General features: G+C 41.4%; 1 protein-coding gene across 1 annotated transcript in view; it reads left to right on the top strand.

Annotated features, from left to right (window-relative positions):
• The window catches only part of Gad2 (glutamate decarboxylase 2), a 62,418-nt gene that overhangs the window by 22,074 nt on the left and 20,144 nt on the right, over positions 1 to 20,200 (top strand). The window contains exons 8-10 of the mRNA XM_028764900.1: positions 5,301 to 5,380; positions 18,186 to 18,240; positions 19,960 to 20,076. Of these exons, the coding sequence (XP_028620733.1) occupies positions 5,301 to 5,380; positions 18,186 to 18,240; positions 19,960 to 20,076 (252 nt within the window). The remainder of the gene's footprint in view (positions 1 to 5,300; positions 5,381 to 18,185; positions 18,241 to 19,959; positions 20,077 to 20,200) is intronic.

Raw genomic sequence — 20,200 nt, 5'->3', positions numbered from 1 at the left:
CACAAGTGGTTCCATTCTGAGATGCAAACATTAAAAGTGATTGTCTTATGCTGTCTCCTACACAGAAAGGCATCCATTCAACCAATCTCTGCTCTTTCTTTCTTATTAATGTCTTTGTGACCCTCAATTTCCTTCCTCCCCATGGATGCCTTACTATTTGTGGGTACCACTTAGCCATCTATATGCCTCTGTTCCTTTTCCTGAAAATACAAATACTGCCTGATGCCAAATTTTTTTTCTCATGCCTTATATAGCCTTTGTTCCCACCTTTAAACTCTCTATTGAGGCATGTGGGTTTCCTCAAATCTGTGGCATTTTTACAGCAATCAATTATCCTTTGTAATTACTCCTCAATTACAGATCCCTGTTCTTTCTCAGTAAAGACCAGACAAGACTGTGCCTTTCATGGGCAGGTGCAGCAGATCTCTTACTTAGCTGCAATTTGCAGATCAAGGCTTCGGAGCACATTTACTGAGAGGCACAATTTGAGGTATTTGTGCTTTTTCGGCAAGGACAGCTGGTCTCTCTGCTCTGAGCCCTCTTGACAATAAAGGACTGAACACTGCTTTCCTCTGAACTTCTACTCTGGGTTTCCTAGAGTCTGCCAAATGCAAAGAACACTGGTTTGCAATCAAAAGGGTGGAGAGGGGACAGGTGTCATACATCTTTAAAATCCATGGCCTGACTGAGCTCTTTCTCCTAACTCCAGGTAGCTTAGTGACAGGTATCTACTTAGTCATTCTGAGTTGTAAAATGAAGCTGATGGCCCTTTCCAGTTACTTCTAGCTACAGTGAGGGTTTAGAACTTAGCCCTTTGGTGTGTTCCCTTTATTGGTTGTTGTTATTTGTTGCTGTTATAAATGTGATTTTTCTGCTTTATTAGACAGTTTCCCTAAAAATATACATGTTAAGAGTCCATGTACTGCATACTTAAAATTTCGGATGAGTGGAGACTGGGCATTAGAGAAGAGCATGCCTCTTTAGAGGCACAATTTAAAATTCTACTCAGCAGCCCTTTGGGGATGTAAATTGAGGGAGCTGCCCTCCTCCTGGACAGCTTAATGATCTGTAGTTAACAGTAAGAGGCTGATGGGCAGATGCTGTACAGCTGGGCTGACGTTAGTCTTTCTCAGCTCTTCAAATGTTGTAGTGATTACAGCCATCAAGACCCAGAATTCAGACAGGAAGCAAAAGCACAAAGAGTGGGCACTGGGCTGTCAGTATGACCCACCTGCCTGGTCCCAAATATGTTCTACCTCCTCAACTCTGGAGGAAGAATGCTGGACTTAGAGTCAACTTCGTTTCCTATTGGATGCATACAGTGTCACTAAATTTGTGAAAAACTTAGTAAAGTTTCTTGAAACTATACAGGGGAGCATAAGAAGAGAAAGAGATCCTAAGATGTGTGTGTGTGTGTGTGTGTGTGTGTGTGTGTGTGGTGTTGGGGGGGTGTAATACAATACATGTGATGTGAAAGCAGAAGATCGTTGGAGGAGGAAGGGAAACAGCCAGAAGAAAACTGAGGACAGGACTAGAAGAGATGGATCAAAGAAAACAAAATACCCATGAGAATGTCACAGTGAAACTCATTAGTTTGTATGCTGATTAAAAAAAAATCAGAAGAAGAAAAACAGGAAGGAAGGAAGGAAGGAAGGAAGGAAGGAAGGAAGGAAGGAAGGAAGGAAGGAAAGAAGGAAACCTTTGAAAAGTACATTGTAAGTTTGAAAGTCTCATGGTGCATTATTACTGGAGGCAGTTGCTGAGTGTTTGTGAAAAGCTGGTTTAGGGCTAGGACTGGCTCAGTGGGTAAAACATACTGAGTTCTGAACCCTAGAACTCACATAAAAAGCAGGTGCTCACAGTGTTGGTAATCTCAGCCTCTCTCTCTCTCTCTCTCTCTCTCTCTCTCTCTCTCTCTCTCTCTCTGTGTGTGTGTGTGTGTGTGTGTGTGTGTGTGTGTGTCTGTCTGTCTGTCTGTCTGTCTCTGTCTCTCTCTGTCTCTCTCTCTCTAACATACTCATACACACACACATGACATGAAGGGGAAACACACAAACACACACACACACACACACACACACACAGAGAGAGAGAGAGAGAGAGAGAGAGAGAGAGATTGGTTCAGAGTTACTTTGTGCTGGGACCTCACATCCAATTCTCAATGTGTTTTTATATTTCCTGAAGAAACTCATGTGAACTCAACAAAAATAACAACAATAACTAAATCAACCCTATTCAAAAATAACTGAAGTACTTGAATAGACATTTCACAAAAGAAAATGTACAGAGGGCCAAGAAGCACATGAAGAGAGTCTAGGTCACTCATTAGAGAGCACACATCAAAAGCACAAAGTGTTACCATCATGTCTACTAGAAGATCCAGAAAAACACAAGCCAATTTCAGGATGCTGAGGCAATCGAATTACTTGAAACCAGAGAATCAAGTATACTCTGGGCAACACAGAAAGATCCTGTCTCCAAAACAAGCAGAAAAGCAAAATCATAAACATTGGTGGGAATGTGGAGAAAGGGCAACCTTTGTGCGCTATTGGTAGGTATGTAAAATTAGCACAGTAGCTGTAGAATATAGTATGGCAGTTTGTCAGAAGTTAAAATTATATTTTATATTAGCCATATGGCCCAGTAATTCTGCCTCTAGGTATGTACCTTTAACAATTGAAAACAGCTTCTTAAAGAAGAATCTGTATACTTGTGCTTCTAGCAGAACTATCCACAGTAGCCAGTGACAGAAGCAGTCTGACTGCCTATGGCAGGAAGAGTACATAAACTATTTTAGGCTAATTGATAGAGACAGAGAACAGGCAGTGGTTGTCAGGGGTGAGGAACGAAACAGTAGGGAGTTACTGTTTATTGAAGAATTTTGGTTTTACACTGTAGGGTTATGGGTCCCAAGTCTGCTTCACCCCAGAGCTCCGAAGCTTGGTGAGGTGGGATGCAGGAAGTTTGACTATGCATACCCCTATGCCCTTGCTGGGCGGGTGTGAGCCATAGGGCAGCCCTGGGACACCACTCCAGGGCTGGGGAAGTGCAGTCTGAGGCTTGAGACAGCTGGAGCTAGTTGGGGGAAGGGGTCCCCAAGCCTGCAAAGAGGTGGGGCTATGAAGTTCCCAGGCTCTTGAATACCCAGGCACCACTGGAAGAGGTGAGAAGGGAATCTGGGCCCCATCGGCTGGATCTAGCCCGGGGAGTTAGAGGGAGAAGGGAGGTCCCACAGGGATTGTCCTTCAATTGATGGCAGGCTTGGGCTTAGTGGTGGTCGTGGCTAGGGGTGCAAAGAGGCCTTCTACAGGAGACTAGATGGCAGCTACTCTATAGACAAAGGCCTTTTCCATGGCTCCCCATGATAGAGCCTGAGGAAAAGAGGCAGTCCATGGTTTTAAGGCATGGCAGAAAGTGGATTTGTAAAATCATACCCCACTTCTCAGGGTGTGTCTGAGATTAGATACCTTTTGCAGGGAGGAATGTCTGGGAAGGAAAGCTTATTAGCTAAGCTCTCCAGGTATTTATGTACCTCATTAAAATGGAGATCTTTGTCTAGAGTCTACTTGACCTCTGGTCATATCTCTTTTCCTATTGTCTTGGTCTTACATGTGGAGGGGCTTGGGGCATTGCCCTTACGTGACTGATGACCACAAATATATGGGGGGAGCTACAGCTAGTGACAGGGGCCTGGTGCCTGGAAGCAGGCAAAGCTCCTACTGCCCCTTCAGTGTCTCTGAGGCTTCTAGCCTTAGCTCAACTGAGGACCAGGCTACCTCTTATCCATTGGGGTCCATTGCCCCACATTACCCAAAAAAAGAGCTCTGAAGAATAGACGGTAGTAATTGTTGTATGACATCTGAAAATAGTTAAGAATGCAGAAATGATTATTTCTCAGAGGTGGTTAACATGCCACTTAAATTACACAGTTAGGTGTTTCACCGTAACATTTTCAAAACCATGAGTGATTACCCAGCTGTGACCCCTTCTAACTATGATAACAACCAATCTGGCAAGATAAATCCGTGGGTGCAATAATGGCATGAACATTACAGAGGTAAATGGCTTGTTTCCAGTTGGATTTAAAGCATGCTCTACAGCAGAAAATGCATGCCTGGCAACTGACCAAGAACCTATGGCTGAGGAGCTCATTGGCCCCAGAGGTAAACCTGCTACTATTCATTATTGTCCTAAGTTTGACACAGCATCATACTCCTCTCTGAATTCCTGTCTCTATACCCATAGAGTACTGTAGCTCTCAGACCCCTTCAGGGAACTTTCTTCATTCAGGAAATAGTGGTTAACACAAAAACCCAGAACTAGTCAAAGTACCCTGTGGAGTGTTCGTCCACAAATGGTCCATCTATATCACACCCCTCCCACAAGACTTGAGGCCTAACGTGGAAGAGGGTAGGGGTGAAATGAACATAAGAGCCAGATGTCAGGGAAGACCAGAAAGAAACAGTGTCTTCTGTACATGACAGCTGCATTCACAAACTCACAGAAACTGTAGTTGCCTGTAGAGAATCTGAACAAGATAAAGCCAGTCTACATTCTCTAACAGACTGTGGAGGGACTCAGAGACTTCTCCCTAGGTGAGCACCTACTGAGAATGATGGCTGCCGTGGAAGCAAGTGTAACCGTTCTTTAAGGGGATGGTCCTCTGGCAGGTTGACCATGCTCCAATGAATGGCTCCATTCCTGAGTATGTGGGTTGCACAAACTGAACTCAGTGGGTTATACAGAAGGAGGAAGAGGAAGAAGAGAAGAGGAGGAAGAGGAGGAGAAGGAGGAGGAGGTGAAGTCAGGGAGAGTGTTGTGACAAACATAAAAATATATTGTATGCATATATGAAATTTTTAAAGAATTAGTAAAGATAGTATATTTATTTTAGAACACAATAAATAGGAGGGCTAGAGAGATAGCTGAGAAGTTAAGAGGACTAGCTGCTCTTCTGGAGGACTTTGATTCAATTCACAGTACCCACATGGGGCTCACTGTTGTCTGTAACTCTAGTCGTTAGGGATCCATTGCCCTCTTCTGGCCTTTGTGGGCACCCACATGGCACATAGACATACATGCAGGCAAAACATCCACATACATAAAAATAAATTGTAAAAAAACCACATGTGTAATAACTAAAACAAACATAAGCCCAGCATAAGTGAGTGGGCTACCCTCTGAGAAGCCCAGGCATCAGAGAAGTGTAAGGAAAACAAAGAAGAAGGAAATTCAGCAGAGAGGGCGGATCTGTCTTCAAAAAGAACTAATCATAATGTGCTTTTTTTTTTTCTTTACAGAGTCACTTTTCTCTCAAGAAGGGAGCTGCAGCCTTAGGAATCGGAACAGACAGTGTGATTCTGATTAAATGTGATGAGAGGTGAGGACTGACCCCCTCCTCCACAGGTACCTCTTTGTCTGCAAAGAGATAGTGACTACTGGGCAGCAAAGCTGCTTCCATCACAAGGCCACAGTTCCTTGGGTGCACAGACTTCAGGCAGTTCCAAATGTTGTTCCTTGAAACCCGTGTTGCCTTGCACAATTCCTGGAGGAATTGGAATCTTTATTAAATCAATCAAAAATGCCTTCACTAGCCAGTGTAGAGGGAAATTTATCACTTGGGCACATTAGCAGCAGGCATCTGAAGCAGGGATTAGTGAGGAGGCAGCATTTAGCAGCATGGATTATGTAAACTTCCTGAAGTAAATGATGCCCCATCAATTCAATGGCTTTGGGTAGCAACCAAAGGGTTCTCTTGGGGAAAGTCTGTCTTAATTGGCACCCAGGATTCAGAGCTTTCTAGGAAATAGGTATGATACCATTTAAGAGTGGGGGTAGCAGTCAAAAGCATCTTTAGGCTAACCATGTAAAGTACAACTGACTAACAAATCTGGAGCTTATGAAAAATCAGATTCAGACCATTCGCTAAATTAAAAGGAAGTGGGTCAATCCAAAGATGTTTATAAGATAGCTGTGCTTTACTGCCACCATGTTACCTGGCTCCAGAAGTGGAAAGATGTCATAGATCAGAAGGAGACAGTTGTGTAGTTGGGTGTTCAGTGTAGGCTGTATTGTGGTTGGGATGGTGAGGCTACTCTGATTTTTCAACAAAAGGTTCACATTTGGAAGGGACCATTCTAGCGAAGGAAATCAGAGTGCACCTTCGGAAGGACGGACCCACAGCTGTACATGGAGGAAGATCCCCACAACTGTCCTCTGATTGACATTCATCAGAACTAGATTTGGTGATATGTTTAAAGCAAAATTCAGTCCTTAGTTGAAACCATAAAGGAGAGCTACCATACATATTCAATTTAAGTTTTTGTTTGATTGGACTGTGTTCTCCTGAACTGAAAAATCAAAAGCCATTCTAAGTTTATATATACTCAAATAAAAGTTGAGTAAGATAGGGTGATATAAACCTCCAGTTCATCACTTGTATATTAATCAAAATTGCCATAACTGAAAATCATTTTCATGTATAATGAATCAGAAGAGTAACATGTAAAGTAAGTCCTTTACTCACAATCCCGAATTCAAGAGTTTTCTTTTCTTGTTAGTAAAAAAATTTAATATTCTCAGTGATAGGGCTACTGAATTTTTACTCATGTGTCATTGGGTCTATTTTTCTCAAAGTTGGTATAATCTCACTTGAAAGTAATAGTCACAGATTTTTGATTTAATGGAATCCAAATTAGTGGCATGTTCATGTGGGTTAAGGACAGAAAAGTACATTAATATATTAGAGGAAAATATGTGTGGATAGAACTGAGTATTTCAGAGTTAGAATAAACCATTGAAGAAAAAGATGTTTCTCAAAGATTTAGTTAAAAGGAAAAGAAATGTGTGTTGCGTGGATAATAACTTTTGGAAGGGTACCAAATTCACACATGATCAAACTGGGCCCTGTAAGTGACTTGTTTGGCTTCAGTGCAGTGTTGCTCATGGTTACAGATGGTATAAACGCCAAGGCACAAGCAGCAATCAATGAGAAGGGAAGTGCTATGACAGAGGAGTCACTCAGTGCTATGACAATTAGGTCCATACACACCTAATTGTACCTCTAGAGGAAGGGTGGTGGGAGTTACATAGATAAAGAGGATCAAAAAGAACGTTCTAGGCAGGGACCAGAGTGCACTCCAAGCATGAGTCACACTCAGGGTAGAAAGAGGTGGTCACAATGTCCTTGTCAGGAAGGAGCTTGTGAGCCATGTTAGGCCGACTTTCCATTGAAATCACAGAATGTCACTGAGGTGTCCCCAGCAGGGAGACAACATTATAACTCTGTTTATAGGATCATCTTAAGTGTGGATGGCAAGTGGGCTAGAGGATAGAAGTTGGTGGTTGTGGTAGCAATGTGAAGAAGACAGTGGGAAGACTTCATGGATGTGGAATTCAGGAGTAGCGTCCAGGCTAAGAGCTGGGTCAAGGATAGGACTCTGGCTCCTCAGCTCTAGTGGCCTGGTGCTGTTCTCGGAGATGAGGCACTCTGGCTAAGGGGAGGAGTTGTAGAGATGTATAGATGTTAGTTTATAAGACATCATGGGAGAGTAACAAGTAGTGGTTGCATAGGTGAGCTCAGGAGACAGAAGAAGCCAAGAAGCAATGGGCCAGTAAGGAACCCAGGAAGGAAACAACCAAGAAAGAAGAGCCAGGGAGGTCAGAGAAGGACAGAAAGGGGAGAGTCAAGGGCCATAAGAGTTCTTAGAGGCAGAAACTGGTCAACAGTGTCAACTCCGCCTCCAGGGAAGTGTGACTAGCTGCCCATAGATAGCACCATAATTAGAAGGGGCCACTGCTTGGACTGTGAGCTGGCTCCATGGAGGCGTGAGGGAAGAAGGCAGTTTATGGGACTGACAGTGAGTGGTAGGTGTAGAAAAGAATAGGACAGCATTAGCTAAACTTCCAAGTCCTAGAGGGTGAGCCCAGAAAGGCCGATGCCAGGAGGAGTATTGGTCCATAGCCATCTTTGGTATTATGTGCCTGCTAATGTTGATAGGTAGAAAACAGGAGGGCAGTGTCACACCCAAGATGATTTGAGCATGAATTTGTTTTTTTCAAATTTTAGCTAATAACTATGTTAAATTTTTAACATTTTTAATGTAAAGTCATAAGCACTATCAAAACTACAACTGTCAATGACTATCTTTTTTCTCAAACTTGTAATCTGATTTGAAAACAATATAATGATTAAAATGAAGTACCGAATAGGAGAGCTCAGAAATAGGGTACCATAGGAGTAAATAGGAGTACCATCATATCAACAATAATTTTTTTAATTTAAAAATTACCTTTAATGTGTGCGTGCATGTATGTATGCTTGCATGTGTACATATATGAGTTCACATGTATGTCAAAGCCAGAGGACCACCTTATGTGTTGTTTTCCTTAGGTACTGTTTGCCCATTTTTGAGACTGATATCTCATTGGCCAGAAACTCACTAGTCTAGGCTGGCTGAGGGCTCCTTTCCCCAACAACCACTGATGCTGCTGTTGCCACCAGTGTGGTGATTACTACCCAGCCCTGTGGTTAAATATTCTTCACTCTCCTTCAATCTAGAACCTTTCCTCTGCTGTTGTTTGCCTTTCTTGGGATGATTTGTTTTCTTTCCTGTTTTAATTTCTTTTTTCTATCTCATTCTGATGCCCAGGCTGGCCTCCCCGCCTCAGACTGCCAAGCACTGAGATCACGGGTGTACTTGAGAATTATCTGACCCTATTTCAAAGGGCTAATTTATTTAGATTGTCTAATTTTTTCTCGTGATTCAATTCAAGTGAGATGTCTGAAGCAGGGCTCCCAGCAAAGCATGCCCTTCTCCCTGGCAGCTCATCAGGAGGTTAGGCTCACTGTTAATAACGTCAGCCATAAATATTCTAAAATAAGGGTACTTCGCTGTGTGTACATGATTCGAAGAGGTAGCTGCGTGTCCTGTTAGCATTCAGCCACTAGTTAGCTGAGCATCCATTTCGAATTCTTAATCTGAATTGAGGATTGTGAAACGGCCATTTTCTAATTCCATCCTTTCTTGTTTATTTGTCAATTCCTGCATTCAGTGGGAGGGAGGCCCATTCTCTGTTTCTTTGTGTCTTCTCTTTCTCTCTCTCACTCTATCACTGGCATGGACTCATGGCTACCTTCAGAAACTAATTTTCTCGTTATCGTCTCCCACTCCCTCTCTTCCATTTCTCCACCTCTTTTCCTTTTCCCTTCAGACTTTCTTTTCCATTATCTCAATTGCTAGTAATTTGCTGTGCCTGTGCAGGAGATAAGTCTTACAGAGACACGTGATACCTGGTTGGCACAGTGGTAGAAGGGGTCACTGGCTGCATCCGGCTCAGGCAGCAGGAATTCTATTGAGCTTCTCTGACTGAGATTGTTGGAACACAAATTAACTACTAGTGTTTTGTATACATTTTTGCTGTTTTAAAAACACTCCTCCAGCTTTTGAGATCACAGCTCCTTGTGCTTGTTAAAGTACCACACTTTGTCACACAATTTACTAAAACAACTGAAAGTGTAAATAATCTGGGGTCGTTAAACTCCTTTGTTAAATTAACTGAACTGTAGCCAAGGCTACAACTGAGAATGCTAATGACCTCCTTCAGAACCCAGGGGAGCACCCGCATGCACGGTAATAGGACAGACCAGCAAGAGACACTGAACCAGTTATTACAGAGCAGAGCTGGGAAGCCCAAACATTCAATTCCCTCCAAGTTTCTATGTAGAGAATTCAGGGACACTTGTTATGTCCTACATGAGGAAGTTACAAAATAGTAACAGCCAAGACTCATTGTTATTACAAGTGGGCACAGACCACCTGCTATAACCAACTGATCTAATTCCTCTAATTAGAACACAAAGTGGTATATTGCTTCACATGTACCCTTACTGACGGTTATTATGGTATGTGGCCACATAGGCAATCATATAAAACATTATGGCAAGCTGTCCTTTCTCATTTAGCTTGTGACAAAGTCACAGATGCCATGTCCAAGGTCACATGATTGGTAAGTGAGGAATCAGGACCCAGACTCAGAAGGGAACTACTAACTTTCACCAGTTAAGAAAACTACTTCCTCTCTCTCCCATTGTTATGATAGTCAAATGCATAGCGCTGTCTCAACTGCATTGCACGTACATTTCAGTGGTATCCAATGCTCATACTGTAAAAACATCATAATGAAAACTGAACATGTACCCATCAGACAACAACAGCTCATCATCCTCTTCCCCATGCCTGCCAACCACCATCTACTTTTATTATATATTCTCTATATGTGCATTTGGTAGAGAATTCTATTATTCTTGGTCCATACTTGTTAAAATATGATCACCCAGTGACTTTCTGTGAGAAGTCTTAGCATAATGTCCTCAATCTTGGAATCTCTTCCTTTTCAGGGGTAAATAATATCCCAATGTATACATGTATACCACATTTGTTGATTCCTTTTCAATTTGGGGTATATAAATCCATTCGCTCTTGGTTAAATGTATCTAAGTACTTTATTATTTTTATTTGAAATGAATTGTTTTCTTATTTTCTCATTTAGATAGATCATTGCTGGCATAGAGGATTCCAGTGATTTTTTTTCCTTGTGGATTTTGGTGTCCAGCAACCTCATTGAATTCAATTATTACTTCTAAACAACTTCTGGGTGGAGTCTTTACAGTTTTCTCTACATATGATCGTGCCATGTGAAAGTAGAAACCTTCACTTTCTGTCAGACTTGGTTGTGTTTTACTTCCTTTCCTTGCCTTGTCTTTGGCTAGAACATACAGTGCTGTGTTTACTAGGAGTGGCAAGACTTGTCATCCTTGCTTTGTTTCTGATCTTAAGCTTCCAATTTTTTAGAACTGAGTGCTCACTGTGGGTTTTTCATATATGTCCTCAACTGTGTTTACCTACACTTTTTTTTGTATACCTAATTCTTCAGGAGTTCTTATCACAAAGGGATATTGACTCTTATCAAAGACTGTTCCTGAAACTATGGAGATGGTCATGTGTTAGTGGATTTTTTTAAAATAATTGTTACAATTCTTGTCTTAACCAAGCTAGCTCCCAAATAATAGAGACTGGACTGTTATTTTTATTTACAGCTTAAGGTATAACAACTGAGCAGTATTAATCTATCTTAAACCTCTAAAATAATCTGGCTACCTCTCAGCCAAAATTCCTGAGATACTTGCATTTTATGGCTTTCTCTACTCTAGGTGTTTATCCATGGTCTCTCCTGAACTCTCTCCATGGGCTGAATCTCAACCTCTCTCTCTCTCTCTCTCTCCCTCTCTCTCTATCTCTCTCTCCCCCCTCCCTCCCCTGGCTTGGAAGAAGTCTATCCAATTCTCTCCCCTGCTCAGAGATTGACTGATCAGCTCCTTATTGACCAATCAGGGAATAATAGATAGCAATATTTACACAACATTGAGACAGGAGAGTCACAGAATAAGGGTTGCATCTAGAAATGGGGGCACAGAAATCAGCACTTGAATAATACAAGGATAATTTTTACACAGTGCACAATAACACGCCTACAGTCATGTTTTTATCTTTCATTCTGTTGACAAATGGTATATTGTGCTTTGATTCGCCTATGTTGACACATCCTGTAATGCAAGGATATATCGCACTTGGCTGTTATTGGATCCTTTTGAATTCTTGCTGTGTTGAGCTGGTGTTTCCTTCAAGAATCTTTCATCTGTTACTATCCTGCAGGTTTCTTTCCTTAAAATGTCTTTTCCTTATTTTCACACTGATGTAATACTGACCTTGAAAAAAAAAGTTTGGAATAATAATTCCTCCCTTATACACAATATTGTAGACATTGTTAGTAATCATTACTTAAATGTTTGATGAAATTCACTAGTAAAGCCAGAAGGGGGTTGGGGGGATGGTGAATTTTTTTATTGTTGATTTAATCTCTTGTTAATGCTTGGACTCTCATTACCTAAAGAATGTTCAGAATTTTTTTTTAATATTGTTCTTAAATTTGGGGGTGAATCTTAACAAGTCTACCATGGGTAATAATGGGTTAAAATTCATAGACAAAAGGATGGAATTCATTTTCTGAAACTTGCTGGTTCTGTTAAATATGGACAAGTATATAGGGCATTACATTTTGGTATAATATTGACATTTACTTTGAGGTAGATGATTTTAATTGTGTCACAGAAGTGCCCTAGTTTTCTTAAATTACCAGGAATTTCTTCTTTTTCTCTTCTCACCTTCTCTCCCTCCTCCCTCTTCCTCCCCTTTTTCCTCCTCTAGAATAGATGCTGTTGACTGTTAAAATGCCTTTCATAGCTAGGTGCAATGGCTCACGCCTGGAATACCAACATTGGGGAAACTGAGGCAGGTTTACTTGTAGGCCATCATAGTGAATCCATCTCTCAAGAGGAAAAAATGCTTTTCGTGCATCTGTTAGGGCTCCACTGTGGTTTCCTCACTTTGATCTATTGCAGAGATAACATACACTGAGATGCTAACACCTCCACACACCTGTAACAAACACTACATCTCTAATGTCCTTGTTTGTCTTCAAAGATGTCCTGATTTCTTGGAGACTTTGTAATATTATTTGTGAAATGTTTCCATATTTAGCAGAACCAACAAGTTTCAGAAAATAAATTCCATCCTTTGTCTATACATTTTAACCCATTATTGCCCATGGTAGACTTGTTAAGATTTACCCCCAAACCCAAACCTGGTACTGGGGTAGCTGCTTAGAGCAACTTTCTTCCCACTTGTTTCTATCTTTGGATTTTTGGAGTTTGTATGTTTAGTTTTGTTTTTTTGTCATTAGGTTGTTTTTCTTTCATTTTTTTTTTTATATGTTTCACCCCCTGTGTGTTGGGAAAAGTATGCTAGGATGCTGAGTGCCCTCTGTTGATATCTACTAAGTCCTTTGAGACAGGGTCTCTCACTGAACCTGTAGCTCACCTTTTTTCCCTTGTTTATCTGGCTTTTTTGGCTAGGTAGGCATGCCAGTAACCCTGTCTCCACCTCTTCTTCCTACCTGCTACAACCGGAATTACAAGCATAGAAAGCTTGTCAGGACGGATCTAAACTCAGGTCCCCATGGTGGCATTTCTAGTCTGAATCCATATGGGTCTTGTGTATGCTGTCGCAGTGTCTGTGAGTCAGTATGAACATCAGACCAATTGTACCTGTAAGACGTTATTTCCTTAGAGAACTCCCTCACCTCTGCCTCCTAACAAATCTTTCCTCTTCCCCTTCCAAAAAGATCCCTAACCCCAGAGGGAAGGAGTTTGGTGAAAACATCCCATTTAAGACTGAGTGCTTCAAGTTCCTCACTCTCTGCACATTAGCCATTTTGGGTCTCTGTGTTGATTCCCATCTACCATAAGAAGTCTCTCTGATGAGGACCGAACAAAGCTCTTCTCTATTGGGTAGCTCAGTAGATCGTTAGGAATAATGTTATTGCTATGCTCCTTTGGCAGAATAATAGTACTAGGTTTTCTCCTAGGGTCATGGCCTAGCTATTTTTAGTTTCTTGACCACCTAGCAGTATCAGGTATGGGTTCCATCTCATGGGTCTCACAACATTAATTTGAGACAGGCTCTCACTATGTGAAGGCTGTCCTGAACTTCACTATGAAGGCTGGCTTCAAACTCTTGGAAATCCTCTTGCTTCTGCCTCCTGAATGTTGGGATTAGAGGACTGTGCAAGTACCAGTACACCCAGCTACATCATTAGTTTGTAATGTTCTACAAAAGCCACTGGGGTTGGTTGGTTGGTTGGTTGGTTGGTTGGTTGGTTGGTTGGTTGGTTGGTTGGCTTACTGTTGGTGGTGATGGTGATTTTTTTTTTAACCTCACGTGTTATTTAGAATAGCCAAGTATGATTTAGTACATGGTAGTATGTGTTAGGTAGAGTTTTGTGTTTTGTATTTTATAGTGTTTATGCTTCCTGCTCCACTTAGTCCTCATAGAAAACTCAAGGCAATCACTCCTGTCTTATAAATGAATAAAATGAAAACCTTATCACTTCTAATATAGCTAGTTAGACTTGGATCTGGGATGGAATCCAATTCTTCCACCCTCAGCTATCTCTTATCTACGACGTAAGCAATGATACTTCTCTTGCATTATTGGCTGGGAACATGTGAGAAAGCATAGGATAGTGAATACTTCTAAGCCTGACCGTTCACTCTCACTGTCAGAGGCACTGCAACATTGGTAACAATTTTCGTGAGTCCTCTCTTCACACATGAATGCTCTGGACAAAACCATGCCCATTCCCTAATAATTAAAGAAAATCTGGTAGAAACTTTTCCGAAGGACTATAAGCAAGGTCAATCACTACTCAGCACCTTCTATATGACCATCTAGAAGCCTACATAGAAATATGCCCTCTCTGTTAATGAGTTCCATGTATAGATACAGCCTCTCCATTACAACCTCCATGAAAGAAGATTGTTTTCACTTTTGGGTGCACAGATACACAGGCATAAACTACAACCCACAGTCCACAAAGATTTACCTATCTGGTATCTTACCACAAAGAGTTCCCAACTGACTAATGTCCTTCTGGGGTTTTACCCAGGCAACTTTGCATCTGACACTACAGTGTGACCTTTTAAAAGCTACGCTTATCAAAAACTTCAATAAGAAATCATCATACCAAACCCTCAGCTTGCTTCAATAATCCCTCACCCAGCTGTCAGTGCCTTCCTCCATACTAATGGCTGGCACCAGTGGTTACTGTAAGGTCACCAGCTTTTGGATGTGTGAATGTGAAAGGCATTTATTATATACAGATCCTGGTAGGCCAGGCATAGAGGATGAAAAACTGCCATACAGAGCCTCTTACGTACTACATGATGCTTATCAGAAAAGGCTAGAAACCAGACAGGCAGCTGTAAATCCTCAGAAAAGCCTGCTGGTGGTCACCCAGTGTTCTCTGGCCCCACAGCATATGGGCAGACAGAGGGTATCTATGGTACATCTGGAGCCCCTTCTGCTTGCTGCCTGATAGCCACAAGGGCTCTGAACTATGGATCACATGAAAAGCCTTTAGCTGGCTTGTTACTTTATTACAGTGATACCCAGGCTGAGTGTGCATTTCTAAAGCATTATTTCTTTACATGTGAACCTGGGTCTCTCAGCATCGTAATCATCTGGGCACATGTTATAAATGCAGCTTCCTATATATTTATCTATCTATTGTTTCTCTCCCATGTTAGCATAGGAGAACCCCTAGAGTGTAAACTGTTCTGTTACCTTGCACAGCAAATCATAAAATGATTATATTTTCTTGGTAATTTGATCCTTCTACTCTATACTAACCTATTGATTCAAAATCCCTAAGATTGAAGCCAAGGAATACACATTTTAAAGTAGTATTGGGGTGGTTTTTTTAGATGTGCTACAGTGGTGAGCCAAAGTAATCCATTTAATTCTAGGATCAGAAAATGGAAAGGTCATTATATCAGCTTTGTTGAGGCAACCATATTGTTGAGATTTCAAGGGTGCATGTTTTCTGTCATGTCTAGAGGACACTGTTTATCAACAGGCAACCTGTGCATCTGGCCCTCACAGTGGCTCTGTCTCCTCTTCTGAGAGTTCCCTGGAGCCTTGAGTGTAGAGGTAGCATTGTAGGTGTGTCTGCTGGAATTGGACATAGTCACTTTCTCTCTGCATTTTCCCAGTTGTAGATCTCAGGAATAGCTCCATCTATTGCAAAAAGAACTGGCTTTGATGAGGGGAGGACACGCACATATGAGCAACAGTAAATGGTCTTATCAGGTTATACACACGTATGCATGTGTGTAAAGAGTTGGGGAGTGTGAGAAACAACACAGGAGGCGCTAGAGGAGGGAGGAAAGGTGAAAGTTATGTAGATATAGTACCCACATATGAAGTCTCAAAACAAAATAAAATTAATAAAAAAACAATGATAAGTCTTATGTCCACAGCCCCATGCTGTCTGTCTGATCAGAGTTTAATATTCTCAGATTTCACTATGGAAATATAATAGGAAGTGAATTCTGCATTCATCGCTGTTCCCCAGGCAGGCTTAGATGATAATTCTGATTCCTGAAAGCAAGATGTGAATGGATGTGGGCCCATCTACCGGGATGTGACCACGGGAAGACTGTCTATCCACGCCCCAGTTGATGGGCCTACATCCATTCACATATAGGCAGCATGAAGTGGATTCAATGGGTTAGAAAAAAATAGATGTGCACATAAAGTTCAGAGGGGAAATGGTGATGGTGAAGACAGGACAAGACATTGAGGGGGAATGATAGGGGTGGATTTGATCAAAATACATTAAATGTGAGTACCAAATTCTTAGACAACTAAAAGGAAGAATCTAACCTTTCCAAATATCCTTACTAATCGAAATGTTCCTTTAAGTTTATCCTGGAAGCTTTATGTTTATTTTTGTTATAATTCACGACATTTTGACAGCCCCTTGTATCAGGTGATTGTTTCTCCTCTCAGCCTCCTCCTCATTTGCTAAATGAAATGAGACTAGAGACATGCCTGGAGCTCATCCTCAGGTCTAATGCGCCCCAATGACCACTCAGTGACAGCTGACTGGTTCATATGTAACAAAATACTCTAATGTAATTTGATGAGCAAATAGAGATTATCAATCCACCCAAGATTCTCCAAGCTTGTGGAAAGTAGAGAAATTTAAGAGATGTGTAACCTTTCCCGTTTTACTTGGTGAGTTTCAGGCCAGTAAAAGATCATCCTACCTCAACAGAAAATATGGCCTATGGCTGGAATCTGAGAGCCAGCCTCTACAGACATGCACACACATAAGCTTGTGTACCTGTAAACATGTCCACCTGTATACACTGAGCATGTAGGCACAGGCATACACCCATGCAAACAAGATACTTTTATTTGATTTATTATCAGTAAGTGATTACTTGGGTACCTGGTCTATGTATCCAGAATTATACAAAAATTTGTCAGGCAAAGAGGCCATGAATAGAAAGGAAAACGTTTCAGAAGGCTGGGCTAGGAAAGCTTGAATTAAAGGATATTCCTGGGAATCTATGAAGCATAGAAAATATAAGGTGTGAGATGCTTGTGGGAGCTCGTTCCCAGCCCCACTTCCCTCCCTCATTCCTGTCTCACAAGAGTCTGGACATTGTGATGCTCTGGCCTCTCGGACTTGCTCTTCATAGCAATATACCTGTAATGCCTTTTGCTAAATTTCAACCTGAAACCTCAGTCCCTAGTAACCTATCCATTGCTGTTAACTAAGCTACTGCATATGAATCACCTTGCTCTGGCAGAGCCATCTAAGCCAGTGGTTCTCAAAGCTTTGAGGTTTAATGTCTGCTGTCCATTCCAACTATTTTGTCATGCTTTTTTTTTTCCTTTACATCTGTAATGAAGTGGTAGAAAAATGTAACTGACATATTCTTTATAGAATTTTCAGATTTTTTTAAAGACTAAAGAGAAGCTAGAGAATTAATCTGTATTGAAATCACATATTTTTGGGAAGACACCCAAAGGTACGATGAAGTAGCCAGTGGTCACTGTGTGTTTGGGAAAGAAACAATGTCAGAATTCAATGATGCCACTCCTTCTCCTGCTTTTATATCTAATTGATTATCATAGTAAGGAAGGAAATATCTCTGTCCTTTAGGAAAGAGACCTATGGTGAACAACATGATGTTTCTTCTCCATTTGTTTTTCTAGCTGAGTCCCTGGGTTTTGGCTTGCTTTATGCTTTCAGACTTTGTGGGTACATGGGTGCTTTGGGGTCTCACATTTTTATCCCAATGTCTCACAATGGATTTTCTCTTCTTAGAAACTATATATCCACCCATTGGGAGATTTAGAATGAAAGTTTGTTCTGAATTTCTTTTTCATTACTGAATTGCCTTGTTCCCAAAAAGGACTGTTTCAAATCAAAAAGGTGAGTTTTAACAGTCTCTGCGCAAAGGAGAGGATCCTTGTGGCCATTTTACCAAGACATGGTGAGGTCAGGTGTCTCCCAAACATTTGAAGCAATAGTCACATGTCACATAGGGAGATAAATACACTGGTTTCTGTCCCTGGAGATAGCCAATGCGCTATCTTAGTTGGGCACTAGTTAACGATATGAGTTTGTGCTGACCATCTCGAGGCTCCATATGCTGTAGAGACAGCAAAGCAAATCCAGACAAATCAACATGTATTCCATCTTCCTTACAGAGGGAAAATGATCCCATCTGATCTTGAAAGAAGAATCGTTGAAGTCAAACAGAAAGTAAGTGATCTTTGACCCAGAACAATATGTATTTCGATTTATAACAGAAGAAAAAAAGGGTTCCGAATCTCAATCTCCAAGCTTTAACAAGACTATGGAATTTTTCATGCAATCATCGTGTTAGTCTCTGAGTACACACACACACATACACACACACACATGCCCCTATGAAACATCCCTGTCTATAAATCAACAGGACAGTCAACACAGCCTAGAATGTACACACACACACACACACACATATATACACACATGTGTGTGATGTATATGCATGTTCCAAAAGTTTAAGTTGTAGAGTAGATATCTATACAGGGATGGTATTCCAAAGCCTCCGTATTTGCTGAGCTTGGCACTAAGCACACATTTGAACAATCCTTCTCACAACTAAGAACATGCATGCTCACACAGCATGTGTGTAACTATCACATGGAGATTTGAGAGGACCATATTAAACCATACATCTGATCCTGAAGGCACAGACTTACAATTCCTTTAAAAATAACAAGACCATGCTGGGGGTGTAACTTAGTCAGTAGAGTGCTTCTTTGACTTGCAAAAGGCCCAGGGTTTGATCACAAGCATGCATAAGCTAAGTATGGTCAAGGCAGAAGGATCAGAAGTTCAAAGTCATCCTCAGCTATATATGAAGTTTGAGGATATTTTGGAAGGCATATGAGACCCTGTCTCAAAAATACAAAATAAAATAACAATATCCATCAAAGAATATGCCCTTGAACCTCTCACAAGCCAGAGATTGCTTATAGAATTCTGTAAAATTTTTAGTAAATGAAGGACACAATGCCTGGTTTACCAGTAGATGCAATTACTATGTGCTCAGTAATAATCATTTATTTTCATAAGACTTTTTTCTGCAGCTATTTTTGTATTAGAAGGTACCTGGTAACATGAACCATGAGATCAAACTCTTTGCTGCCACCTAAGAACAAGTCCTGAAAACATCAGGGTCTATAAACCAACAGGACAATGAGGACAGCCTAGTGTGACCATGCTAATCCTATCTGTGACTTTCTTCTACCCTCCTGTGGCCATTTCCTATTACTTAAATCAATTTTCATGTTGCCATGGCTTGGAAAATGGTTAGCCCCATGTGAGGCCCTCCCTTCTAAGACCCTGAATAAATCGCCTGAGCTATTCCACATAGGAGTATGGGCTGGCAGAGTCCCTCTTTCCTCTACCCTTCCACCTGACCATGCTAAAGGGGGAGTTAAACTCAGGTGCCTGACTGTGAAGAAGAAAGACTAGAAAATGAGCAAAGGAAGTGAAAAGGATCAGCCAGTCTACCTAAAGTGTGCAAATGACTAGAGACATCACTGGAAACCTCCAGTGCTGCTAACTGCTGTTGTCACGGGGCAGCTGTCAGGGGCAGCTAGTGAACATTTCAGAACCTGGAGAAGTCATTGAGTTAGCCAGTCTGGAGTGTTGACAGCTCTTCTGAAGATTAAGACAACGTATGTGGCAGGGGAGAGTTATCATGGTTTCAATCAGCTCAGTAAACCTTGACCCCTAGTGAGGTGGCCATGCCTGTAGCTCCAGCACTCAGGCAGCTGAGCTCAGAGGATTGTCTCATGCTGAGGCCACTCTACATACCGAGTTCCAAGTGAGACTGGGCTATGTAGCAAGACCTTGTTTCAAAAATTAAATGAGTAAGTAAGTCCACAACCCTGTTTTCACACAATTTGGGTGTTCTTGTTTTTGAAGGGATTTGTTCCTTTCCTGGTGAGTGCCACAGCTGGAACCACTGTGTATGGGGCTTTTGATCCTCTCTTGGCTGTGGCTGACATCTGCAAAAAGTATAAGATCTGGATGCATGTGGATGTAAGTACCCCTTGGCAACTACCCACTAAGCACCTTTGCATGTTTTTTAGAACAAACTCATGGAATATGATTTGCATTCTATCTATCTATCTATCTATCTATCTATCTATCTATCTATCTATCT

The sequence above is a fragment of the Grammomys surdaster genome, unplaced genomic scaffold (genome assembly GCF_004785775.1).
Source record: "Grammomys surdaster isolate TR1022 unplaced genomic scaffold, NIH_TR_1.0 146, whole genome shotgun sequence".
NCBI lineage: Eukaryota > Metazoa > Chordata > Mammalia > Rodentia > Muridae > Grammomys > Grammomys surdaster.
The sequence above is the reverse complement of the archived record's forward strand: the minus strand, read 5'-3'. Positions and strand labels throughout refer to the sequence as shown.